The sequence below is a fragment of the Trachypithecus francoisi genome, unplaced genomic scaffold, assembly GCF_009764315.1.
Source record: "Trachypithecus francoisi isolate TF-2019V2 unplaced genomic scaffold, Tfra_2.0 Lachesis_group2, whole genome shotgun sequence".
Classification (NCBI taxonomy): Eukaryota; Metazoa; Chordata; class Mammalia; order Primates; family Cercopithecidae; genus Trachypithecus; species Trachypithecus francoisi.
This window is the reverse complement of record NW_022681465.1, coordinates 107917690-107938999: the sequence shown is the minus strand read 5'-3', so window position 1 is coordinate 107938999 and position 21310 is coordinate 107917690. Positions and strand designations below refer to the sequence as shown.

General features: G+C 41.5%; 1 protein-coding gene across 1 annotated transcript in view; it reads right to left on the bottom strand.

The window, feature by feature from the left end:
* PDE8B (phosphodiesterase 8B) overlaps positions 1-21310 on the bottom strand; it is a 370628-nt gene that overhangs the window by 72662 nt on the left and 276656 nt on the right. The window contains exons 8-12 of the mRNA XM_033179929.1: positions 18287-18375; positions 10806-10884; positions 6175-6315; positions 4586-4674; positions 2328-2388 (exon numbers count right to left, since the gene is read on the bottom strand). Of these exons, the coding sequence (XP_033035820.1) occupies positions 2328-2388; positions 4586-4674; positions 6175-6315; positions 10806-10884; positions 18287-18375 (459 nt within the window). The remainder of the gene's footprint in view (positions 1-2327; positions 2389-4585; positions 4675-6174; positions 6316-10805; positions 10885-18286; positions 18376-21310) is intronic.

Below are 21310 nucleotides of genomic sequence, written 5' to 3'. Positions count from 1 at the left end.
AACTGCCGGCAGACAGGAGCCCTCCCCAGCACAGATCCCATTGCCATTCACTGCAGCCTCCTTTGGTGAGGAGGAAAAACACTGTAGCTAGCCAGAGGTATAAAAATGCTTTGTTATTAGAAAATCTAAATGTCTCTCTAGGCCTGTGCAGTACCATTAGGTGACGTCAATGGCTCAGGGTATCTGAGCTCTGCGTTTCCACTTTTCTAGGAGCAGCAGCTAATTCATGGTAGTAAAGGCGTTTCTATTTAGAGCCTCAGAAAAAAAAGCAGTGGCCCCCCACCCCTGCATCCTAAAGTCCTGTGCTAAGGACTTGCCTGCTCTCCCTGTGAGGCAGGAGGGCTTTACAGCTGGCAGGAGGCCAGGACTGAGACATTCAGTTTCATTAACGCTAGCCACCAGCTTGAGGGCCTGCTACATGCCAGGCAGTGTGGGCACACAAGGACAGCACAGAGCAGTGGCCCTGCTAGAGGGGAGAGGGCAGTTTAGCACACAAATAGCTGTGAAGATGATGCTGGTGGTTGGGGGGGTGACACAAAGAAAAGAGGGTACCTCAGGGGCCTTCAGGAAGAAGGTGGTACTTAATGTTTCTTGCACTGGGCCATGAAGGACTGGTAGGACTTGAGCACATGGAGTTGCAGAGAGACTGGTGACAGGCAGAGTGGGGGTCCCCGTCATTAAGTGAGAAAGAGGGTAAGGAAGAGGAGCAAGGCTAAGCTGGTGGGAGAAAGGCATGAATTGTACTTGGTCAATTTCTGGCATGAGAATGAATGAGCCCCAGGGGACCTGTGTCCTCTACTGTGGATCCACAGCCAAGAAATGTTGGTCTGCACTGCTTGTGTTCAGCAGTTCGTCTTGAAAGAGACACCAGGTGTCCTGTCCCTCTCTTTCTGCCTGTGTCAGCTCTTAAGAAGAACTCATTCTTTCTCCTGGTATGTAGCAATAAGGCTGTTGGAACACTTTTTTTTTCTATGAAAGGCCATTCTTTCCTTTACCAGAGGTCTCCAAGGACTTGGCTCTTGTATGACTTCATGGTATTATGTGAAAACGTCCTGATTTCAGATGAAATTCTCAGTACTGGAGGAAGGATTTTTATCTTGAACTATATCTTATAAAGGAGCACATGGACATGGACCCCTTTGATAGCCTGAGACAACCGACTGAAGACCCTCACGGGCTCACTACGCTCACCCCACTGTCTACTCACGTCCTGTTGGTTCCAGTTGATCTCCAGGCCTGGCTGGGCTTCACCTTCTCATCCAGCACTTCACGCATCTCTGCCATCCTCTACTAAAATGGATTATGCCACAGAAGCCCTTGAAATCCCTTAGAGATACTGTCCCTCTTTAAAATCTTCATAAAAATCAAAGACCACATGTTGTAAGTTTTCAAAAATAGATCACTGATAATTATGCTTGTTGTATAATTGTTAATCTATAAATTATAATGCATGAAGTGAAAATACACATAATCCAGTAGTAAAAGTACTAATCAAATAGAAAAAATACCTATACCAATGTTGCCCTCCATTACAAAATTACCCAGGCGCAGTGGCTCACGCCTGTAATTCCAGCATGTTGGGAGGCCGAGGCGGGCGGATCACGAGGTCAGGAGATTGAGTCCATCCTGGCTAACGCAGTGAAACCCCATCTCTACTAAAAATACAAAAAAATTAGCTGGGCATGGTGGCGGGCACCTGTAGTCCCAGCTACTTGGGAGGCTGAGGAAGGAGAATAGCGTGAACCCAGGAGGTGGAGCCTGCAGTGAGCCGAGATTGTGCCACTGCACTGCAGCCTGGGTGACAGAGTGAGACTCCATCTCAAAAAAAAAAAAAAAAGTTATTAAATACAGTGGCTCCTTAAAATTCTGTTACTGCAGATGATAACATTCAGATGTATTGCTCCGTATGATGTAAGGGTAAGAAAAAAATCGCAGTACTAATTTGGAATGATTCTTGTTTTAGATATGAATTTGTAGGGGTGAAATGCTCAAATTGATATAACTTTCCAACTGATTAAGAAATTAAGATAAAAAATAGGACTTTTTTTTATTTGGAGGAAGAATTTTGTGCCTTCATATAGTAGTCTGGAGAGTTCCTCGGCCACAAGCTAAATCATAACCAATGTGCACTACAAATAAAGTCATATAGGCTTGCTGGGAAATAAAAAAATTTGTCAGAGGAACCTAATTTTCCCATAAATCTGCTTAATTGGCAGCTACAATTAGACATGGAGAAAGACAAGCAGAGAACAGTGGTGAGACAAGCAGAGAACAGAGGTGACGCACAGCCAAACGGACAGAGCAAACAAAGTGAGCTGATACCGTACCTGCTTATTATTGTCAGTGGTACAACACAGTTTCTTGAGGGAGACAAAATGCCTAATTTTCCTAATAACAAACAATCAATTATTAGTGAGTCAGATATGAGATGATTCAACAAATTGGCAAATAAAAACGTCAACAGACTTCTTAAAGCTAAACTCCAGCGTTCATCCTAGGGCAGCTTTAAAATTCAAGCAAGACTCAATCTACAGAAAACACAGTTTTCACACAGAGCCCACACATGCCTCTGGAAACTGGGCCTCCTTTATACATCACAGCGGGCTCAGAAACATTTCCCTAATGGGTATCTCATTTTGTAACTGTCTCCTAAAGTTAGGTTCCTAGATATCTTCAGTTGATAGGATAAAATGCTGCTACAAACAAATTAGTTTTAATTCTGCTGACACTAACAATTGCATAGCTACAAAAGATTCATTTGGACAATGACCACATTTCATGGCTGCTGTTTTTATATTAAATATCCCATATTCTTGCACACTATAATTGTCATAATAATGGCACTTTTCAGGCACGTAACAATCCTCTAATTTCAAGGTCATGGACTGGGTCCTGAAACTCAGTGGGTGGTCTCACTCTTTATCACTGTCACAAGGAAAACCGGGCAAAAGACTACAGGTGCCTCAGCCCCAGGCAAAAATCAGCTCACAGTCAATATTTTACTGAGAGTAAAGCCATGAAATCCAGAGAGTTACATTAGGCTTTCTGCCCCCAGAAGCCCGTGGGGTACCCCACTTTCTCTCTCTTTTTACCTGGTTCACTTTTCTCTGTAGGCCTCTGAAAAGAGGATAGAAAATACTGGTTACTCTGTAATAAACTTCACTCAACTAGGAAGAGGTAAAATTTCCCTACTTTTAGTAAGAATTGCCTCTGATAGCTCACTGCCTACAATTACAGGGAAAATAACACTGGAAATTGTGTCTGGACAAAAGAACTTCTTTTTCTTATCTGTAAAATCAGAGAGATCAAAAAAATGTATTCTGACGGAAATTAACAGGCAATAGCATGTCTCCTCTGCTTTGGTTGCCTAATGATTCTGGCCACACACAAAAAGGAATTCTTAGCTTTGATTTTCTGAGGAGATGGTATAAGGATGAGGATAAAAACAACACGACAGCCATGGGCATCATCTCCACCCCTCGGCTCTCAGCACTGCCTGTGTGTGAGAATGGCCACGCTGAGGCCGGGCTGCTCAGGAGGAGGGTGGAGGGGCAGCCTCTCTCCAGCTCACAACCTCGGTCAGGGGCCTGTCAGTGCCCCCATCATCCAGAGTGAAGCAAAAAGGGAGCTGCAAATTACAAAATGGCATGAAATACCAGGTGGTATTGACAGGAGGTAGCCTGCATTGATGGGAGAGCAATTTTGAAACTAACCAAAATTGGAGAGGAAACAAGCTATTACAAATACCTGGCTACCTGGCTGATTTTATAAAACATCTTGTTTTCTATTCATGCAACAATTTGCAATGGACTCAGGTAGTCCTAAGAGTCACAGGTGGGGCTCCTGTTCCAGTTACCGGCAGGATGACTGTGGCCTCATCTTTTTCTGACATGTCACACAATGTTGTGCTCCTTATACACCCAAACTATGAACCTGGTGTTGACCTTCAGGCTGGCTTCCCAAGGCTCACTATGATGTATGGTTATGGGGTCCTGTTTGGTTTTGTAAATCTCACAAAATTTAACTGGAGGAAGGAAGAGGAATTGCATATTTTTCTTATCTCTCCACATAATAGAGAGCCTTCTCTGGTAATCTGAGATTCAGTGGATTGAGATGCCCTCAGCTCCTGGTCAGACACACCTTTCTCTCCATAAACAGTGGGCCTCCGAGGAACAAGCCCAGAACTGGCCTGGAGGAACCAGCATGGGGTGAGGGCCTCAAGCAGGAGAAAAGGGTGTCTCCCTATGCACTGAGTACAGAGGTCAGAGAGCACTGGCAGGAGATCATTGTTGTTACGGGGAAAGGGAAGCCCAGAAATCAAGCCCCTTTAGAGCACACTGGGAATGACAGAAGGCATAGGTGATCAGGTGGAGGGGGGAGGTTGGGGTGTTGCTTCATGAAGACATGGAAAACCATGTATGGGGGTTGCTGCCAGCTGAATGGAAGCACCCTCGGTCAATACTACATTCAGCACAACCCTACTGCATTTGGGGATGTAAGGCTCATATTGGCATTGCAAGCCCAATGCCCACAAGGGCCTTCAGTCTTTATCTTCAGCTAAAAGAGTTGAACAGTTTGCTCTCACCCTCCTTGGCCAATCACTGGGGTGATCTTCACATGCTGTTGGATGCTGTCCCCGGATTTCCGTCTGGCATAGTAAACCCCCTGCCACTCCTACATGGACAAAGAGAGCTCTTAAAATCCTTCAGTCAAGGATGACAGCTGCTCCTGCAGAGGGTCTCAGCAGGCCGAGAAGGAACGTTCCCACATGCTTTCGTTACATTTCACAATGCCTGCTGTATTGTTGTACTCAATGCAATGCTGATGTGACCACATGTGTGAAGACAAGACCACAGATCCACATATCCACCAACAGGCTGTCTGTCCCAGCTTCCAGGACACTTGACCTGTGGGTGGAATTCTGCTCTCAGCCCTATGGCTGCTGTGGCACCAGGTCAAAGGATTCTTCAGAGGTCTCTCTCAAAATCTTCACAGCAATCTGTGAACTTGGCATTATCATACTAAATTTACAGATGGGTAAACTGAGGCTCAGAGAGTCTAGGTAACTCGCCCACATTAGGATGCAGAAAATCTGCTTATAAATTCATGTCTATTTAACACTCGCTGAAGCCCATCATCTTCCTAACATCCTATGGGCCCCCTAGCCAAGGCTTCTCAGGGGTTAGTCTGGCTCCTCATAGTTTCTATGAACGAGGCCAAAGGGAGAGTAAAGGTTCCTGTTCTCTGAACCTGGGAGGTTTGGCTAATCAGAAACTGAGATTCCCTGCAGCCATTTCTTGCCCCCTCTATCACATAAGGTGGCTAATTGGTATGTACCTTGGTATGTGTGGCTGTATTCTTTTGGCAACAATTTTTGGAATAGTTAACAATGTCTTGTTTCCTTTTTGGTCTCATTGCCCCAGTTAAAAAACATTTTTGATCATCATCTATAATCCAAATTTATCTTATCCCTCTAAAATGTTCCCTCTATTAAATGGATACACTGCTTATCTAACTACTTCACATCACAGAAAGGAAGATGAAATAAATTGTATGTGAAGAAGCATTCTGAATGCTTAACAGAAAATGCACAGGCAGCTCCAGCGATGAGAGCCAGTGCTCCACGGGAGGAGAGGGCTTCAGGGAAAATTCCTCTCGGACTTCCATCATTACCTTCATCTACCCAGATGAAGGGGAAGTCACGGGAGGAACAGGTGCAGCTGGGAGGAGGAAGCTACAAATGTATGTTGAACAGCGATCAGAGAACAGAAAAGGAAAACTGGGAAAAAACCTGGTCTACCTATAAATACTGATATTAAATATGTCTAGTCCCCCAAACACTGGATAAACTGAACAAACACAACAGCTCTCTGGGTGGAACTCTGCTCAGAGAGACCCACAATATTCCAGCAATGGCAGATGGGATATATTCATGCACAGGATGAAATGTTTTTACACAAAATCACCATATTCTGTAACATAATGATAAGCACCAGATTCACTTGAGTTCCAAAGTTAACTCAAAAATGAACTCATTTTGCAAAAATAAAAGATCTTTCACTTGATTATGACATTATTAAAGAAGCTAATCTTAAGGATGAAATTCTAAAACTCACAGAAAAAAAAGCGCATTGGGGAGAGGGTTTGTGGATTGGTTTTGCTGGTGTAACCCACCTTTCCCTTCTTGATGCATGTATTGATGGTGTCGAGAAGGTCTGCCCGGTTCTTATCGCTTTTGGGCAGATCAGCGAGTTCTTTTCCCAGGAGCTCACCTTTGTGGTAGCCCATCATCCTTTCGAAGGCTGGGTTGACATACTGTTAATGGGAGGTGGGTACAGATCAGTGCGGGGACACAAGACAGAGTTCATGAAACGTCTGTGTGCCCCGTAGGAAGACTTGTTGGGACCCAGAGGAATATCAAGCAAGAAGTTCCCAGGGCAAACATCCTCTAATGCAGTTGGCTGGCCAGGTGCTGCGGCCCCGCTCCATCCCCAAACCCTTCCTGGAGGAGTTCCCTCCTTCCTGGCAGCAATGTATTCATTCAACTGCCATCCTGATCCTCTGTAGGAAATCAGAAGAAACTTCAGCAGGAAAAAAACAGGAAGCCCTCATCTAGCAGTACCAGCCTCTTGGGGAACTCATTCACCATCTACTACCCCATGAATAAGGAAAAACGCAGACAAAAAAAAAAAAAAAAAAGAAATAAAAATAAATTAGGACTGGGTCCATATGTTTGTAGTTAAAAAAAACAAAAACAAAAACAAAAAACAGTTTCAGGCTGGGCACAGTGGCTCATGCCTGTAATTCAATTCCAGCCCTTTGGGAAACTGAGGCAGGAGGATCAGCTGAGCCCAAGAGTTCAAGACCAGCCTGGAAAACACAAAATAAAAAATAAAAAAAATACACCTCTACAAAAATAAAAAAAAAGTAGCCAGTTGTTGTGGCACACACCTGTAGTCCCTCCTATTCAGGAGGCTGAGGCAGAAGGATCACTGGAGCCTGGGAGTTTGAGGCTGCAGTGAGCTGTGATTGCACCATTGCACTCCAGCCCAGGCAACGCAGCAAGACCCTGCCTCTTACAGACAAACAAATGAACAAATAAGAACTCCATTCAACAGTGGTGGCCTGTATTATGCACATCTCTGCAACTGGATTTCTCATGTCTCCTTTCCAATTGCCACTACCTATTGATCAATATTTGCTACAGTTTGGGGCCACTACCAGTAGAATCAGAACAATAAATTCAGTTAAATGGCTTGGGCAGGAGGCAGCCCTTTCAGTGCTGGGCTTAGGCAGATGTGAAGCTCCCCTCGGCAGATTCTGGGGCCAGCAGACTCAGAGGTTTCTTTCCATAATTCTGCCTGGGGTCCTGGAATTTAGAGCCATGACCCTAGCTAACTCCCAGGTCCTGTCCCACCCTCTGATTTCTTTTCAAAGATCACAGATGGGGGCTGAATGCAGAAAGACAAGCAGTAAAGAATGTGGGGAAAATGTAAACAGACTGCATCTGGGTCATGAATTTCTTTGGGCTTAAATTGCATCCATCTGCTATTTCGGAGATGTTCAAACCAACTGTAATCACTCTTGCCCTCAACTGCGATGGCAGCAGTCATGAACGGGGTGGCGCAGGGACAGTTAGGAAGCTGTTCCCTGGGAGACACAGCTTCCATTAACGTGATCACCCCTGAGAGTTGAAGGGGTTTGGAAGATGCTCTAGTCATCAGGCCTTTGGTGGGTGACTGAAGAGGAGGGGGCCTGATATTGTCTTCATGGATCTCCAGACCCCCACCTCCCGGCCCCATCACTGACATGTAGTAGTCAGGGCCCTCCCTAGGCAGGGAAGGGCATCACTTACAGTGTGGCCCCTGCTCACAAAGCCAGTCTCACACCTCCCTGGGCCACCCCTGCAGGCTGCTGAGCTATCTGCACATCTCCCTCATCTCCAGGCCTTTCCCCTACATGCTTTCTCTGCTTACAATTCCCTTCCTGGTCTCTTTCCCTCTCCAACTCCAATTTATCCCTCTTTTCTTCCAGGAAGCCTTCCCTGACTCCCCTAACCTAGTCCACTCCCAAGAGTTGCCACTGATGCCTGTGCAGACTTTCAGTGACTTATTACACCGAATTTAAATTTTTGTTTATCTCTCTCTCCCAGTGGACATTCAGCTCCTCAAGGGCAAAGGCTATTTTGAATTGATCTTTGGATACTCAGGTCTGTTTAGTAACTATTTGATGAATGAATAGAAAATATTAGAGAATATGTTATTTTCTTTATTTGTTAGCTATATTCGGATACCTTTTCATATGTGTTCCTTCTGCTTTCCCTATTAAGTTGTAAATTTGGGTAGAAGTCATGGCCCTTCTTTCACAACAGGGTTCCTGAAACCTCAGAACGCAGCAGGTACTCCCAGATATGGATTCCAGAGCCAAGGCACCTAAGTTCAAATCCTGGCTCTGCCAATTACTAGCTACAAAACCATGGACAAATTACTTAACTTCCCTAGTTCTCAGTTTCCCCATCTGCAAAATGAGTACAATAGTGATATGTGATTCATAGGATTGCTTTAAGAAATAAATGAGTATATGTAAAATGCTTAGAACTGAGCCTCGTATATGGCAAGTACCATATTAAGCGTTTTAAAGAAAATATATGGAGAGTTTAGACAGATGGGGGCATGGAGGAAGAGAGGAAGGATAGGAGGGAGGGATGGATGGGTGGATAGATAATAGATGGATAGACACAGATAGACAGGTATTGCTTCTAAATTTTAAGTGCTGCTACTTGACCTCTGAAGATTTGTACTCAAAAAAGCATCTAACTATTTGATTGGAGTGCCCTGAAAAGGATGCTGATATCAAGTAAGATCATATATGAACTATCCCATCCAGTGATGACATCCTCAAAATTTATAGCACATAGGTAATTTCACTATACATATAACATCCTCTATCCAGCTCCTTCCTCCTTCCTCTTAAGTTCCATACTATAGATTGCTGGTACATTTTTCTAAAGGAGGATGAAAAGGTTCCCTGAGAAAAAAGCTGTAAGGTCTTCTTTCAGAATCCAAGTTTCCCTTAAAGGCAGTGACTCTCCTTCCACCTCTCCTTTACAGGCATCTATTATACTGGCCTCATGCCCCTGTTTCTTTCTGTTCATGGCAAAGGCTGGGAGATGATTAATATCATAATGTGACACCATCACAATAGTACTTCTCCCGGGGATACAGAATGAAAGACTGTTCCCTATTCTAGAAGTTGTTTGTTCGATTACAGGTGGAGGGGCAGGGAGCCCCTTCTCCTCATTTCTGAAATCAAATCCAGCTGCACACTGCAAAACAGGGAGGTGCCAAGAAAATGTGCTTCATGAATAGACTTGATTGTTCAAGTCTGGGTATAAGTAAGGGAGATGTGGCATTTTTGTGCTTGGTCTGTAACAGAAACATGTCTGACTCTCTCTGAGGTCCAAGAGGCAGATCTGTGGGCAGGTGGGCCACTAACAGCCAGCAACACGAAGAAGCCTTCAGATACATTTCAAGGGGGCAGCCAAAAACCATATTCTAACCATACAGCTAAACAGGAAACCAGGTAGGAAGGCTTTGGAGACATGACTACATATTTTAGTTCTGATATTTACTACTAAGGCTTTCCTTGGATAAGTTCCTTGACCTTGTTGGGACTCAGTTTCCTCATCTGCACTATAGGGCAATGATTTCTCTTTCCTACCCTTACTGAATAGAAACGAGACAACCTAATGAAAGTGCTGATGACAGGGCCTAGGCAGGGTGGGCTACTGATGTTATTGGTCTGGTATGAGAATAGGGTGTGTATGTGTGCACTGGGAGATTAGGGTAGACAAATGTGAGGCTTCTGCTGTGGGCTTCACTGTGTGTTGCCCACTGTCTTTGGTGCTCTACTGATGACAAGTGCTCCTCACACTCCATGCCACTCTGCAAACCAACTGCAGGCAAACAAGCACCAATTCATGGAAAGTCTATATTTCAGAGTATTTTACAAATACAGATGTCTTACTTTCCAACAATTATAATAAGAATACATCATTTCTTGAAAGGTTTCTCTGCTACACACATTTCCTTAGGAAGATGACATTCATGTAAGAATGCTTTATAATTAGAATACCCACTGCAGGCAAACAAATGAATGTCTTTGAAAATATTCTGTTCCATAGACATTTATAAGCATTTACTGTACCATTCTGACTTACTTCTATGTGAATAGTGTCTTCACAGATGGTCAAAAGAATTTACCCAGTTATAGCTGGGTGCAGTGACTCACACCTATAATCCCAGCACTTTGGGAGGCCAAGGCAGGTGGATCACTTGAGGTCAGGAGTTTGAGACCAACCTGGCCAACCTGGCCAACATGGTAAAACCCCATCTCTACTAAAAATATAAAATTATCTGAGTGTGGTGGCATATGCCTGTAATCCTGGCTACTTAGAGGAACAAGAATCACTGGAACCTGAGAGGCAGAAATTATACTGAGCCAAGATGACCACTGTACTCCAGCCTGGGTGACAGAATGAGAATCTGTCTCAAAAAAATAAATTTTCTTAAACCCCATTTCTGTCAAAGAAATTGCAGGTTCTGATCTGAAGTAATCATTTTTTGTTCTTTATTGAATATCTAATTCTTAAGTCTATCAGTATTCTTTGCACAGCTTGATATTTATTTCTCCTAAGAAAATGTGCTGATATGTGAGGTTGATGGGAAAGTACTTGATAAAAAGTGTGGCTTAAACCTGAAAGGTTCATTTTGAATGTTAATGATAGAGATGGTTTCTTTCCATACCTGAATCACGTGGTCATCGCTTGTTATTTCTATGGCTTCATGACAGTGATCTAATGCTGTAAACACTGAATTACAGGCCCTGAAAGTTATAAAAGATTGAAGTTAGTTCTTCTGTGAAAACCATTCACATTTCATCTGTTAATTTAACAAAGTAAACAGATACCAGGTTCATCAAATCTACGTACTTTTTGTTACCGCCATGGTCTGACTGCTGATGTCTCCCAAATGTTCATATGTTGGAATCTAACATCCGATGTGATTATATGAAGATGCAGAGCCTTTGGGAAGTGGCTAAGCCTGTGGGGCTTCGTCCTCATGAATGGGATTAGTGCCTTTATTAAAGAGGCTCCAGTGGGCTCCCTTGCACTTTCTGCCATGTGAGGACATAGAGAGGGTCCTCTCTATGAGGAACGGGCCCTCACCAGACACAGAACCTGCTGGCACCTTGATCTTGGACTTCTCAACCTCCAGAACTGTGAGCAATACATTTCTGTTGCTTATTAATCACTCCGTTTAAGGTACAGTAATGCAACTCATAACGATGTTTCAACAATGGACTCAATATACAATGGTGGTCCTGTGAGATTATAATCCTAATTCCTATTGCCTAGTGGTGTTGCAGCAGACAGAACATCCTCATGTGTCTGTGATGATGTTGGTGTAAACAAGCTCACTGCACTATCAGCTGTATAAACATATAGCAATACAGTAATGATGTACAGTACCTAATGTTTGATAAGAGATGACTAGGATACTGGTTTATGTACTTACTATACTATTCATCACTGTTTTAGATAAAATACTCCTTCAACTACTAAGAAAAGTTAACTGTAAAGCAGCCTCAGGCAGGTCCTTCAGGAGGTATCACAGAAGATGGCATTGTTATCATAGAAGGTGACAGCTCCATGTGTGTTATTGCCCCTGAAGACCTTCCAGTGAGACAAGATGTGGAGGGGGAAGTCAGTGATACTGATGATCCTGACCCTGTGCAGGCACTGGCCAAAGTTGTCTTATTTTTAACAAAAAAGTTTAAAAGGTTAAAAAAAAAAAAAGATTTAAAAATAGAAAAAAGCTGACAGAATAATGTTATAAAGAAACAAATTTTTTGTACAGCTGTGAAATATGTGTTTTAAGCTAAATGGTATTAAGAGTGAAAAAGTTTAAAAATATAAAGGTTTATAAAGTTGAAAAGCAGCGGTAAGCTAAGGCAAATTTACTATTGAAGAAAGGAAAATGTTTTAATGAATTTTGTGTAGCCTAAGAGTACAAAGCTGATAAAGTCTACAGTCATATATACATAATGCCCTGGGCCTTCACGTTCCCTCTCCTTTCACTCCCCAGCTCACCCAGAGCAACTCCCAGTCCTGCAAGCTCCATTCATGCTAAGTGCCTTATACAAGTGCACCATTTTAAATCTTTCAATACTGCATTTTTACTGTGCCTTTCTATGTTTAAATTCACAAATACCATTGTGTTAAAATTGTCTACAGTATTCAGTACAGTAACATGCTCCACAGGTTTGTAACCTAGGAGCAACAGGCTAGACCATGTAGCCTAGGTGTGTAGTAAGCTATACCATCTAGGTTTGTGTAAGTACACTCTACAATGTTTGCATCCCACATTGTTATGTTGTTCTCAAAACATACCCCCATCATTAAATGATGTATGACTATATTTCATTATTGCAATCCTAACAGACTAAGAGGGTTAACAATATGCTTTGAGGGAAAAAAAAGTCATCTTTCAAACTAAATGCATAAACAATATTTGGAATCAGACTCTCATTTTCTCTGTTACAGTTTTAACCAATTTCCTAATCTAGAGCAACTCCAAATACAGTAAGCTATTTACTGTCCAACACAGCAAGCATGTAGCTAGAGCTCTGTTATTTATACTGACTGTTTAAAGAATCCCAACAAAAAGCTTTCTTACACATTGCAAAAAGAAAAAAAAACTGTTGATTTACTGGATTGATTTTTTTCTTTAAAAGAAAAACTCTGAAAAATGTTATTTTTTCCACTCATAAAGGCATTCTAACTTTGTCATCCTATTTTGATCTGTTTAGAAGGAAGAAGGCAGAAAGAACTGGGTGAAATCTGGCTCTGTATTTTTCCAGTTATGCGACCTGAGGCAACTTTTTGTCTTCAATGGCCCTCAGTTTCCTCATCCATAAAATGAGGATAATAATATGTATTTCACAGGTTTTTGTAAAGATCAAAACAGATAGTTTATGTGAGGCATTTCTCGAAGTGCTTGGGACAATATGAGCATCCAACACATGATACCTGTTGTTATGTTTCAGATCACAGAGCAATACTTCTTTGATCTCTAAGGCTTTCAAAAGGCTTTGGTTAAAAAAAAGAATCATAGCCTATCTTTTCTCGTAAGTACACCTGAAATGTCAAACCAAGAACAGTATTCAATAATAGTGAGGTATGCGTACAGAGTGCAGTATTTTAGCCAACTGCAGGACGCCAATCTTATAGTTGCAGAAATGAAGATATCAGTGTGAGAAGGTAAGTAAAACAAGTAATCATGATACGGGTTAGCAGAGCAGAGGAGAATATCAACCTAACTCAACTGAAAAGGCTTATAGGTGCAGTAGTATATTTTCTTAGTTAAATTGCTCCAGTCTACCCAATTAGAACTGTATACTGTCTTAGTACCACCACTTGCAAACACGATAATTTAAAATAAGAAAAAAGAATTAAAGGGGGCTTTAAAACTGCTACCAAATTTGTCACTGCACTGCCTCATAAGAGATACGCAAGAGCTAGTCTTATCAACAGTGTTTTCCAGGTACCTGGTCCAAAACTTGACAAAGCACCGTAGGGATTTCCTGGGCAACAGCTGTCTTTCAGAAGTCACTTGTGGAGAAACACACTCTATGTGGGCTAATTTGTTAACTTTGAGAGCTGGATAATTAAGCTTTAATTAACACATTTTATCAAATGACAAATTCCTCTCTTGCTTAAGTATTTTCTCTAACTATGTAAACAGGTTTCAACTAAACATATAAACAGGTACTTCAGACTATTATCATTTTCATCAATTCAAGAGGTTGCCTTTATACATGATCTTAGATCCAATCTCCAAAATTTATGAAACATTCATTTTATGATTATCCACAAAGCATGAAATTTTCAATAAGTATAAAGCCCCATAGGATAAAGTAAATGCTTATCAACAGTTGAAATGAAAGGATACTGGTAGAAAGAACACACTATTTCCCACCCCTGCCCCCCACGACAAACACGACCAGACTGCAATGTTTATTCAGGCTCTCGACCTCTTTGGTTGATGGTTCTATTTCAATAAATCTGCAGCAAAATGAGATAATCAATTTGAGTCATGTTTCTAGAGTTTTAGAACTTAATTGCTTGTATTAATTATTCATACTCTTCTGGCAGAAGAACCTTAGCTTTATTAATATCTGTTCATGGGAACCATACAATTCTTTTGTCTCAGGTATCCTTATGTTTTATCCTTCAGATTAAAAAGTTGGAAAACTAGGAAAAGGAAACACAAGGGAAAAGTAACCTAGGTGTCGAAACCCATGAAGTACAGGTAACGTCACCATTTTCCCCGCACCTTCTAAAGAGCCCTCGAAGGTCCAGAGAGAAAAGGTAACTATTACAGAGGTCCAGGTATAAAGTCTATAAATAACGTAGTGCGATGCTGAGTGGAAAGTGCACCAGACTGAAAAAGCAGGATGCCTGGATTCTACTCCACCACAGTCACCAATATGCTGAGTAGCTGTGAAGGTTCTCAGTGTTTTCCTCTGTCAGTCCAGGTGTTGGGTTACATTATCTCCTGTGTCTCTTCCAAAAGTGCTCTATCTAGACTCCACCAGCACACACACACACACACACACACACTCTGAGGCTGCCTGGAACAAGGGTAGGACTGGGCAAGGTGGTGGCTTGTAGGGAAAAGATTCTGAACACAAGTCCACATCCCAGTAGGAGTCTGGGATGAGTTGGGAGCAGGGAGTGGAAGAGGTAAGAGGATCATGACTTAGCTACTTGTTAGCACTCATTACTGGGCAATAAAGCAATAGCAACTGGTCATTTTAAGCCTTCACAGCTCAGTTTCCACCCCTGTAACACAATAGCTATCACGCAGAGCCCGTATGAGAATAGAGTGCTCTGTAAATGTCTGTTAATACTGAGAGATGTGGTGTTCCACAGAATACAGAGTTTTGTCCATCAAAAATTTTGATTCTTTCTTTTTTTTTTTTTTTTTTTTTTTTTTTGTTGAGACGGAGTCTCGCTCTGTCGCCCAGGCTGGAGTGCAGTGGCCGGATCTCAGCTCACTGCAAGCTCCGCCTCCCGGGTTGACGCCATTCTCTCGCCTCAGCCTCCCGAGTAGCTGGGACTACAGGCGCCCGCCATCTCGCCCGGCTAATTTTTGTATTTTTTAGTAGAGACGGGGTTTCACCGTATTAGCCAAGATGGTCTCGATCTCCTGACCTCGTGATTCGCCCGTCTCGGCCTCCCAAAGTGCTGGGATTACAGGCTTGAGCCACCGCGCCGGCCTTGATTCTTTCTAAAACTGAGGATTGCTACTGTCTTAAGATTTGGAGTGAAATAAACATGACTTGGATGTAACTTCTAGACTGACTAATGAATCAAACAATAGCTGGTACTGCATTAGTATGTATCGATCAGCCCAAACTCCTGCTAAGTATCTAAATAATTATCTATATTTTAGATAAAATAGATCTTTTCATGATAAAGAGGTGTAAGAACATCAGAAGAGATAGTCATCATTTAATTTAGATTATCCTAGACACTCTCCATTTCATAAATTCTTCTATTCAACAGAGTAATTAATCAAAGGCATACAGATACGTGATTTAGTTCTTATATCTTTAAAAGTTATTTCATATAATAGAATCTTAAAATTAGACTATATCTTCTGTTTGATCACGTCAGGTGATCCTTTTTTTTTCTTGGTTAAGTAAATATGGTCACTAGACACAGGACCCGGACAGAGGTGTCTACCTTCAACATTCGTCATCATCCTGCAGTACAGACTGTCCTTGCAGAATGACAGTAATGCTACATATTTAGCTGCAGCTGGGGGCGGAATTGTAGGGGAAAGTATTATATAATTAGACTATAATTATTCTAGCATTGTATAATAAAGAGCCTCATTTTCCCAGTCTGCAACAAATGATAGAGTTGCTTGCCTGCCTTGGGGTGCAGGTATATGTGCTAGACGTCCCTAAGTGCCCTAAGGAGCTGGGGAGGGGCCATGGCATGGGTCACTGCCTCCATCTGCTGGGCCTAGATATAGTATACCTGGGAATATGCACACAAAATCATGCACACGTTCACACACACACCCAAAAGGGTGATAACTTGAATAAGGTTGAGGCAGAACCCACCAAAAAGCAACAGCTGAAGCTTGTGCAGAAGGCAAGATAATCCATGTGCCAGGTAAACCTTCTTTCCTGGGGCCACCATCTTCCTGGGTCAGGTCCATTCACCAATTTCACACTGATTTGTATTAAGAACTTGAGGCTTTTCATTATGACCTCAACAATGGGTCCAATGCCCCCAACCAGTTCTAGTAAGTGAGGGGTCAGAAGTATAGTACTTACATAATGGTAGGTACTTAGAAATTTACAAAGTTCTGAATCTGATAAGATCTTAAAAAGTCTTTGGTGCCCTGGCTCTAAACAGATTTCATCAGTACAATAACCTGAAGGCTTTTCTTTATGCTCTTGTTGGCTGGGGATATTTATTTCAAATTTCCAGGCCTGCTTTTGCCCTGTTCATCGTGGACAAGGTGCCCCTAACATTCCTGGGACAGCCCTCCAGTGCCCCCATGTGCACTGCAGAATCTGTATTAGGGCATCTCCTGGCAACTCACATATGCCATCACATGTAATGTTGCCTAAAAAAACAGAAACTTATTTAAAATCAAATAATGGAATTGCCTATCAAAGCAATGAGGTGTTGAGCTGTTCATTTTTTATTGTAGGTAATACACAGCTGAAGAATTAAACCACAATAAAACCCCCCTCTTTCTAATTATATTTATTGTGTAAACATCTAAAATAAAAGTGCCGAGTCTTTTAACCTTCAATGAAAAACAGTAGAGACCCCCAGAAATAATAACAATTAATCTACATTATTAAAAGGCATAAATTATGGAAGTAAAGGCAACGTGGGTTTCTAGAAAAATTCTATGAAGTTCTCTGAAGCTAACATACACATAAAAATAAACCAAGGGATCTAGCTTACTTATACTTTCAAAAAGTCTTTGTCAATATTTCTTATCAAGGGCTGTTAAAAAATACCTGAATTCCCAAAATATCTGATTTCCCACTGGTTTGAGATTCTTTTTTTAATGCTTTTCTATCTAAGGAAGTGACCGTCTATCCCACACTTTATTTCTTAGAGCACTCTACCCACCAAAAAGTGACTTCCCTGATCAGGGTGCACCCCAGGGGAACCTGCTTCTCTAGGTTTATGTCAACTCATTTTGCCTCCCTGGGACAGAGGATAATTAAGTTTGAAAAGGGTTTTGTCATCTTTGAATGACAATAAGTAATCAAGATAAGGCATATAATCACTATAATAGGATGCTCTCCTACTTATTTTGTGTTGAGCCTCAAACTATCCATGACTTCTCAGTCAGCCAGAGAGAGAAGCCATGCTACAGACTTTTCTGGCATCCCACAGCCTGAATTTCCTGGGGACTGGGCCCCGCAGTGGCCCATGGGTGGAGAAGAGCCTCCTCTTTTCCCTGCTCCCTGACTGAGAAGGGAGGAAAACATCAGGGTTCAAAAAGCCTGCCAGAGTGGAGCCTGAGCAAAACCAGGCAGGAGCTAGGACCCTGATATTCCTAAGAGGGTCCAGGAGCAGAACATCCCCCAGCCCAGCATTCTGGCCAGCAGCCAGACACCCAGAGAATCCCATCCCTGGAATTGAGCACCAGTGACAAGCCAGATCTTAAAACACTACATGCTTGTAAAGAGACTTAAAACTGGTTTCTTAAAGCTACTTCATGCATATTGAGGCCACAAACAGACTTAATAAAATTGCTATTGTGGTTACTTAGCAATTATTATGGTTAGCATGATAAATACCACCATTAGTTTACCCCTATGCGTAACAATCCAAGTAAAAATTTATAAATATTGAAAGAAGGATGTAGAAAATAATCCTCAAGGCTATTCCCAATCTCGATCTAATTGTGCAAAAATTAAACATTTTCCCAGGTTACAATTTTAAAATTCTGTAAATAGTGGAAAATACTGTCAAAAGAAGAAATGCTTCCAATTTATTTCTTTATATAACAGGCCTTCTGGCTTAGATACTGCTGTTGGCCAGCTGCCATTCATTGCCTGTTTAAAAGCTTCAAAATCCCTGGGATTCAGCTATGAACCCATGAACATCAGCCTGTTGATAGATAAGATTTTCTAAAGAATTGCTAACCTTATGTTACTGTCTCACTTTGCTACATACCGTAATTTGAACTGGGAGCGAACTTCCCCATGTTCTATTTGAATCAGTTCATTATAGCAAGCAATTATGCTGCTATTCTCCATAAATCTCTGAAAAGAAAGCAAAGACAATACATAAGACATATATAGTTACTTCTTTGAGAGCCAAACAGAGAAACTTAACAGTTGTTCCTACCCCCAGGTAACTCCGTTATATAAGACAATTAGTAAGTAAGATGAGACGAAACAGTTGTCAAGGTGTTCAAAGTGCTTGTTTAAATGTATGAGAAACAACAGACCAAGTAATACTGTACACTTCACTTCCTTCATAACAAAGGTAGAATAAACTACATTATGAACACTCTAGGGCACTGAATGGCTGCCCAGCCATGTAAATTACTGAAACATTTTGCTTCATATTGCACTAATAAAATCATCTAAAACCCAACACTCAGCATGTTCAGTGTGCAGCACATTATCAATGATCTCTTTGGAAGGAAGAGCCTACTCTTTACTTCCTTCCTAATTTTCTGAGTGCCTAATACGGGGGAAAAGTTAAACACAGAATTCTCATATGATCCAGCAATTCCACTTCTAGGTATATACTCAAAAGAACTGAAAACAAGTACTCAAATAAATACTTGTACATGTGTGTTCATAGCAGCATTATTCACCATAGCCAAAAGGCAGAAACAGCCCAAATGTTCAACATTTGAACAGATAAACAAATTGTGGTGTATACATACAATGGATTATTACTTGACCATAAAATAGGAATAAAATACTGATACATGTGACAACACGTATGAACCTGAAAAAAGTATTAAGTGAAAGAATACAGACAAAAAAATTCACATATGGTATGATTCTATGTATAGGAAATATCGAGAATAGGTCAATTGATTGAGTCAAAATGCAGATTGGTGGTTGCCAGGGCTGTGGGGAGGAGGAATAGGAGTGACTGCTTAATGGGAACACATTTGGGGATGATGAAAATGGCTTTTTTTGTTTGTTTTGCAACAGGGTCTCTAGACAGAGGTGGTGATTGTACAACATTGTGTATGTGCTAAATGCCACTGAATTGTTCACTTTAAAATGGCTAATTTTAGTTTCATCTCAATTGAAAAAAAAGCTTTCATGTATTTATAAACAAACGTAGTGAATGAATGAACAGACAGATAAGCAAATAATAATGCAGAAGAAAATGCAGCATACATTGTCCTTCATCAAAGAACCATGAAGCACCCATTTATGCTAGGCATGAGCTGCTCAAATCCCACGTTGAAAGAGGAGTAGGCCCTTTTTCACTTAATCCCAAAGTAATTTGGTTTACATTTCTCATACATGCTACATGATTCAGTGTAGGGTATATAGGAAACTGAGCACTTCTCTGACATGATCACATCAATACTTAATGAGAAATAATGAAATCAGAAAAAAAAAAAGCAAGTAAAAAATAGTTAGGGAAGAGATTTAAGGACAATTCAACTTAGGAAAGGGGAAATGTTTTGCATTTTAATTGATTAAAAAAAAACACATCATGCAAGCCTTTCTAAGCATATGGCTGGCAAACTACTAAGTAGAAAGATAAGCAGAAGTCCAAAGTATTCCAAACTACCAGTCACATTCTTTTGCTTCTCAGGTAGCTATATAGGTGGAGAAGGAGAATACTAGATCCTGCTGCAAGATGTGTTTCTTAGATTTCCTTCACCCAAGTTGGCCAGAGAAAAAAATCAATCCCTCTCCTCACTCCTTCCTTTCTCTCTCTCATCTCTCTCTCCCTCTCCCCCCACCCCCGCTCTCTCTCTCACACACACACCCCACATACACACTGAAGTGGATGGCTCCACATATCTGGAGTGGTTGGCTTCTCTCTGGCTTTCCCTGGGCCTCTGGTCCTCCACTATTCTTACGTGGAAACTGGGAAGGGCTAAGGAAAGAGAGGAAGCCATAAACACACACAGAAGAGAAACACTTTCTCTTTGATTTACAGAGCAAAGTTAAACATGGTTAGATTCCATTTGAGCTTTTAGATGGATAAAAGCTATATATCAGCCTATAACAGAACTCAGGGGGTTGTTAGCTGATGTTTTGTAAAAACATGAAAAAAACATGATAACACACGTTTGAAAATGCTGGGATAACACAGAAAGATATGTATGTATATCATGACACTGTTTTGTAAATAATACACAGTCATTTCTATTTCTGCCGAGAAATAAATCTGAAAGGCTGGTGGCATAAACAATCTTAATTTTTAGCTTATCTGTATTCTCTATAACAAACATGGATTAGTTTTTGCAAAAAATGGAAAGAAAATGTTGGGCTACACAAAGTTAGCAGGTTTGTTTACTACAGGACGTCTCAGAGCATTTAAAATGCTAATGTGCAATGTTGCAAAAGTGCTCTGTGAATTCTCAGGTGTGGGAGGAGGGGCAACTGAGTTTTCACTGATTCCCTAAACTTATTTGACCATAGAAGCCTTTCATCACGGACCATCTATTAATAGCTGTTGGTACAGTAGTGTTCTGTGGAGCACTAGCTCGGGAAACCTAACTTTAGTGGATGCAATATAGAGTTTGGAGTTAAACAACATGCATTTGCTTCTGGACTTTGTCATGAGTGTGAACTCTGGCAAGTTTAGTTGTTTTGAGCCTGTTTCCTCCTCTGCAAAAATGGAGAAAATATCAAATCCCTCATATGTACAGGAGGATTAAGTAAATCACTGGGAACTGGGCCTGACAATAAATCGCAGCTCCCCACTTCCTACTCCACAGATGGCCTCTCCACAGAGAACTGTGTCCCTACAGTTGTGCCCCCGGCATGCCTAGCACATTGCACAGAGGCAGAACTCCATAAACACTTGTTAAACTGAACAAACATTTTTGCAAATAGAAAAAGAGGCACATAAAGTTGATATAAAAACAGCTGCAACCGTCCTTTGCTAAGATGCTGGTTTCTAAAAGGCTCAGCGTGGACTGAGCATCTATATAGTTGACTGCTTACACACAGCTCCAGAGCCTTCAAGGGGAGTTGTTGTGGGCTA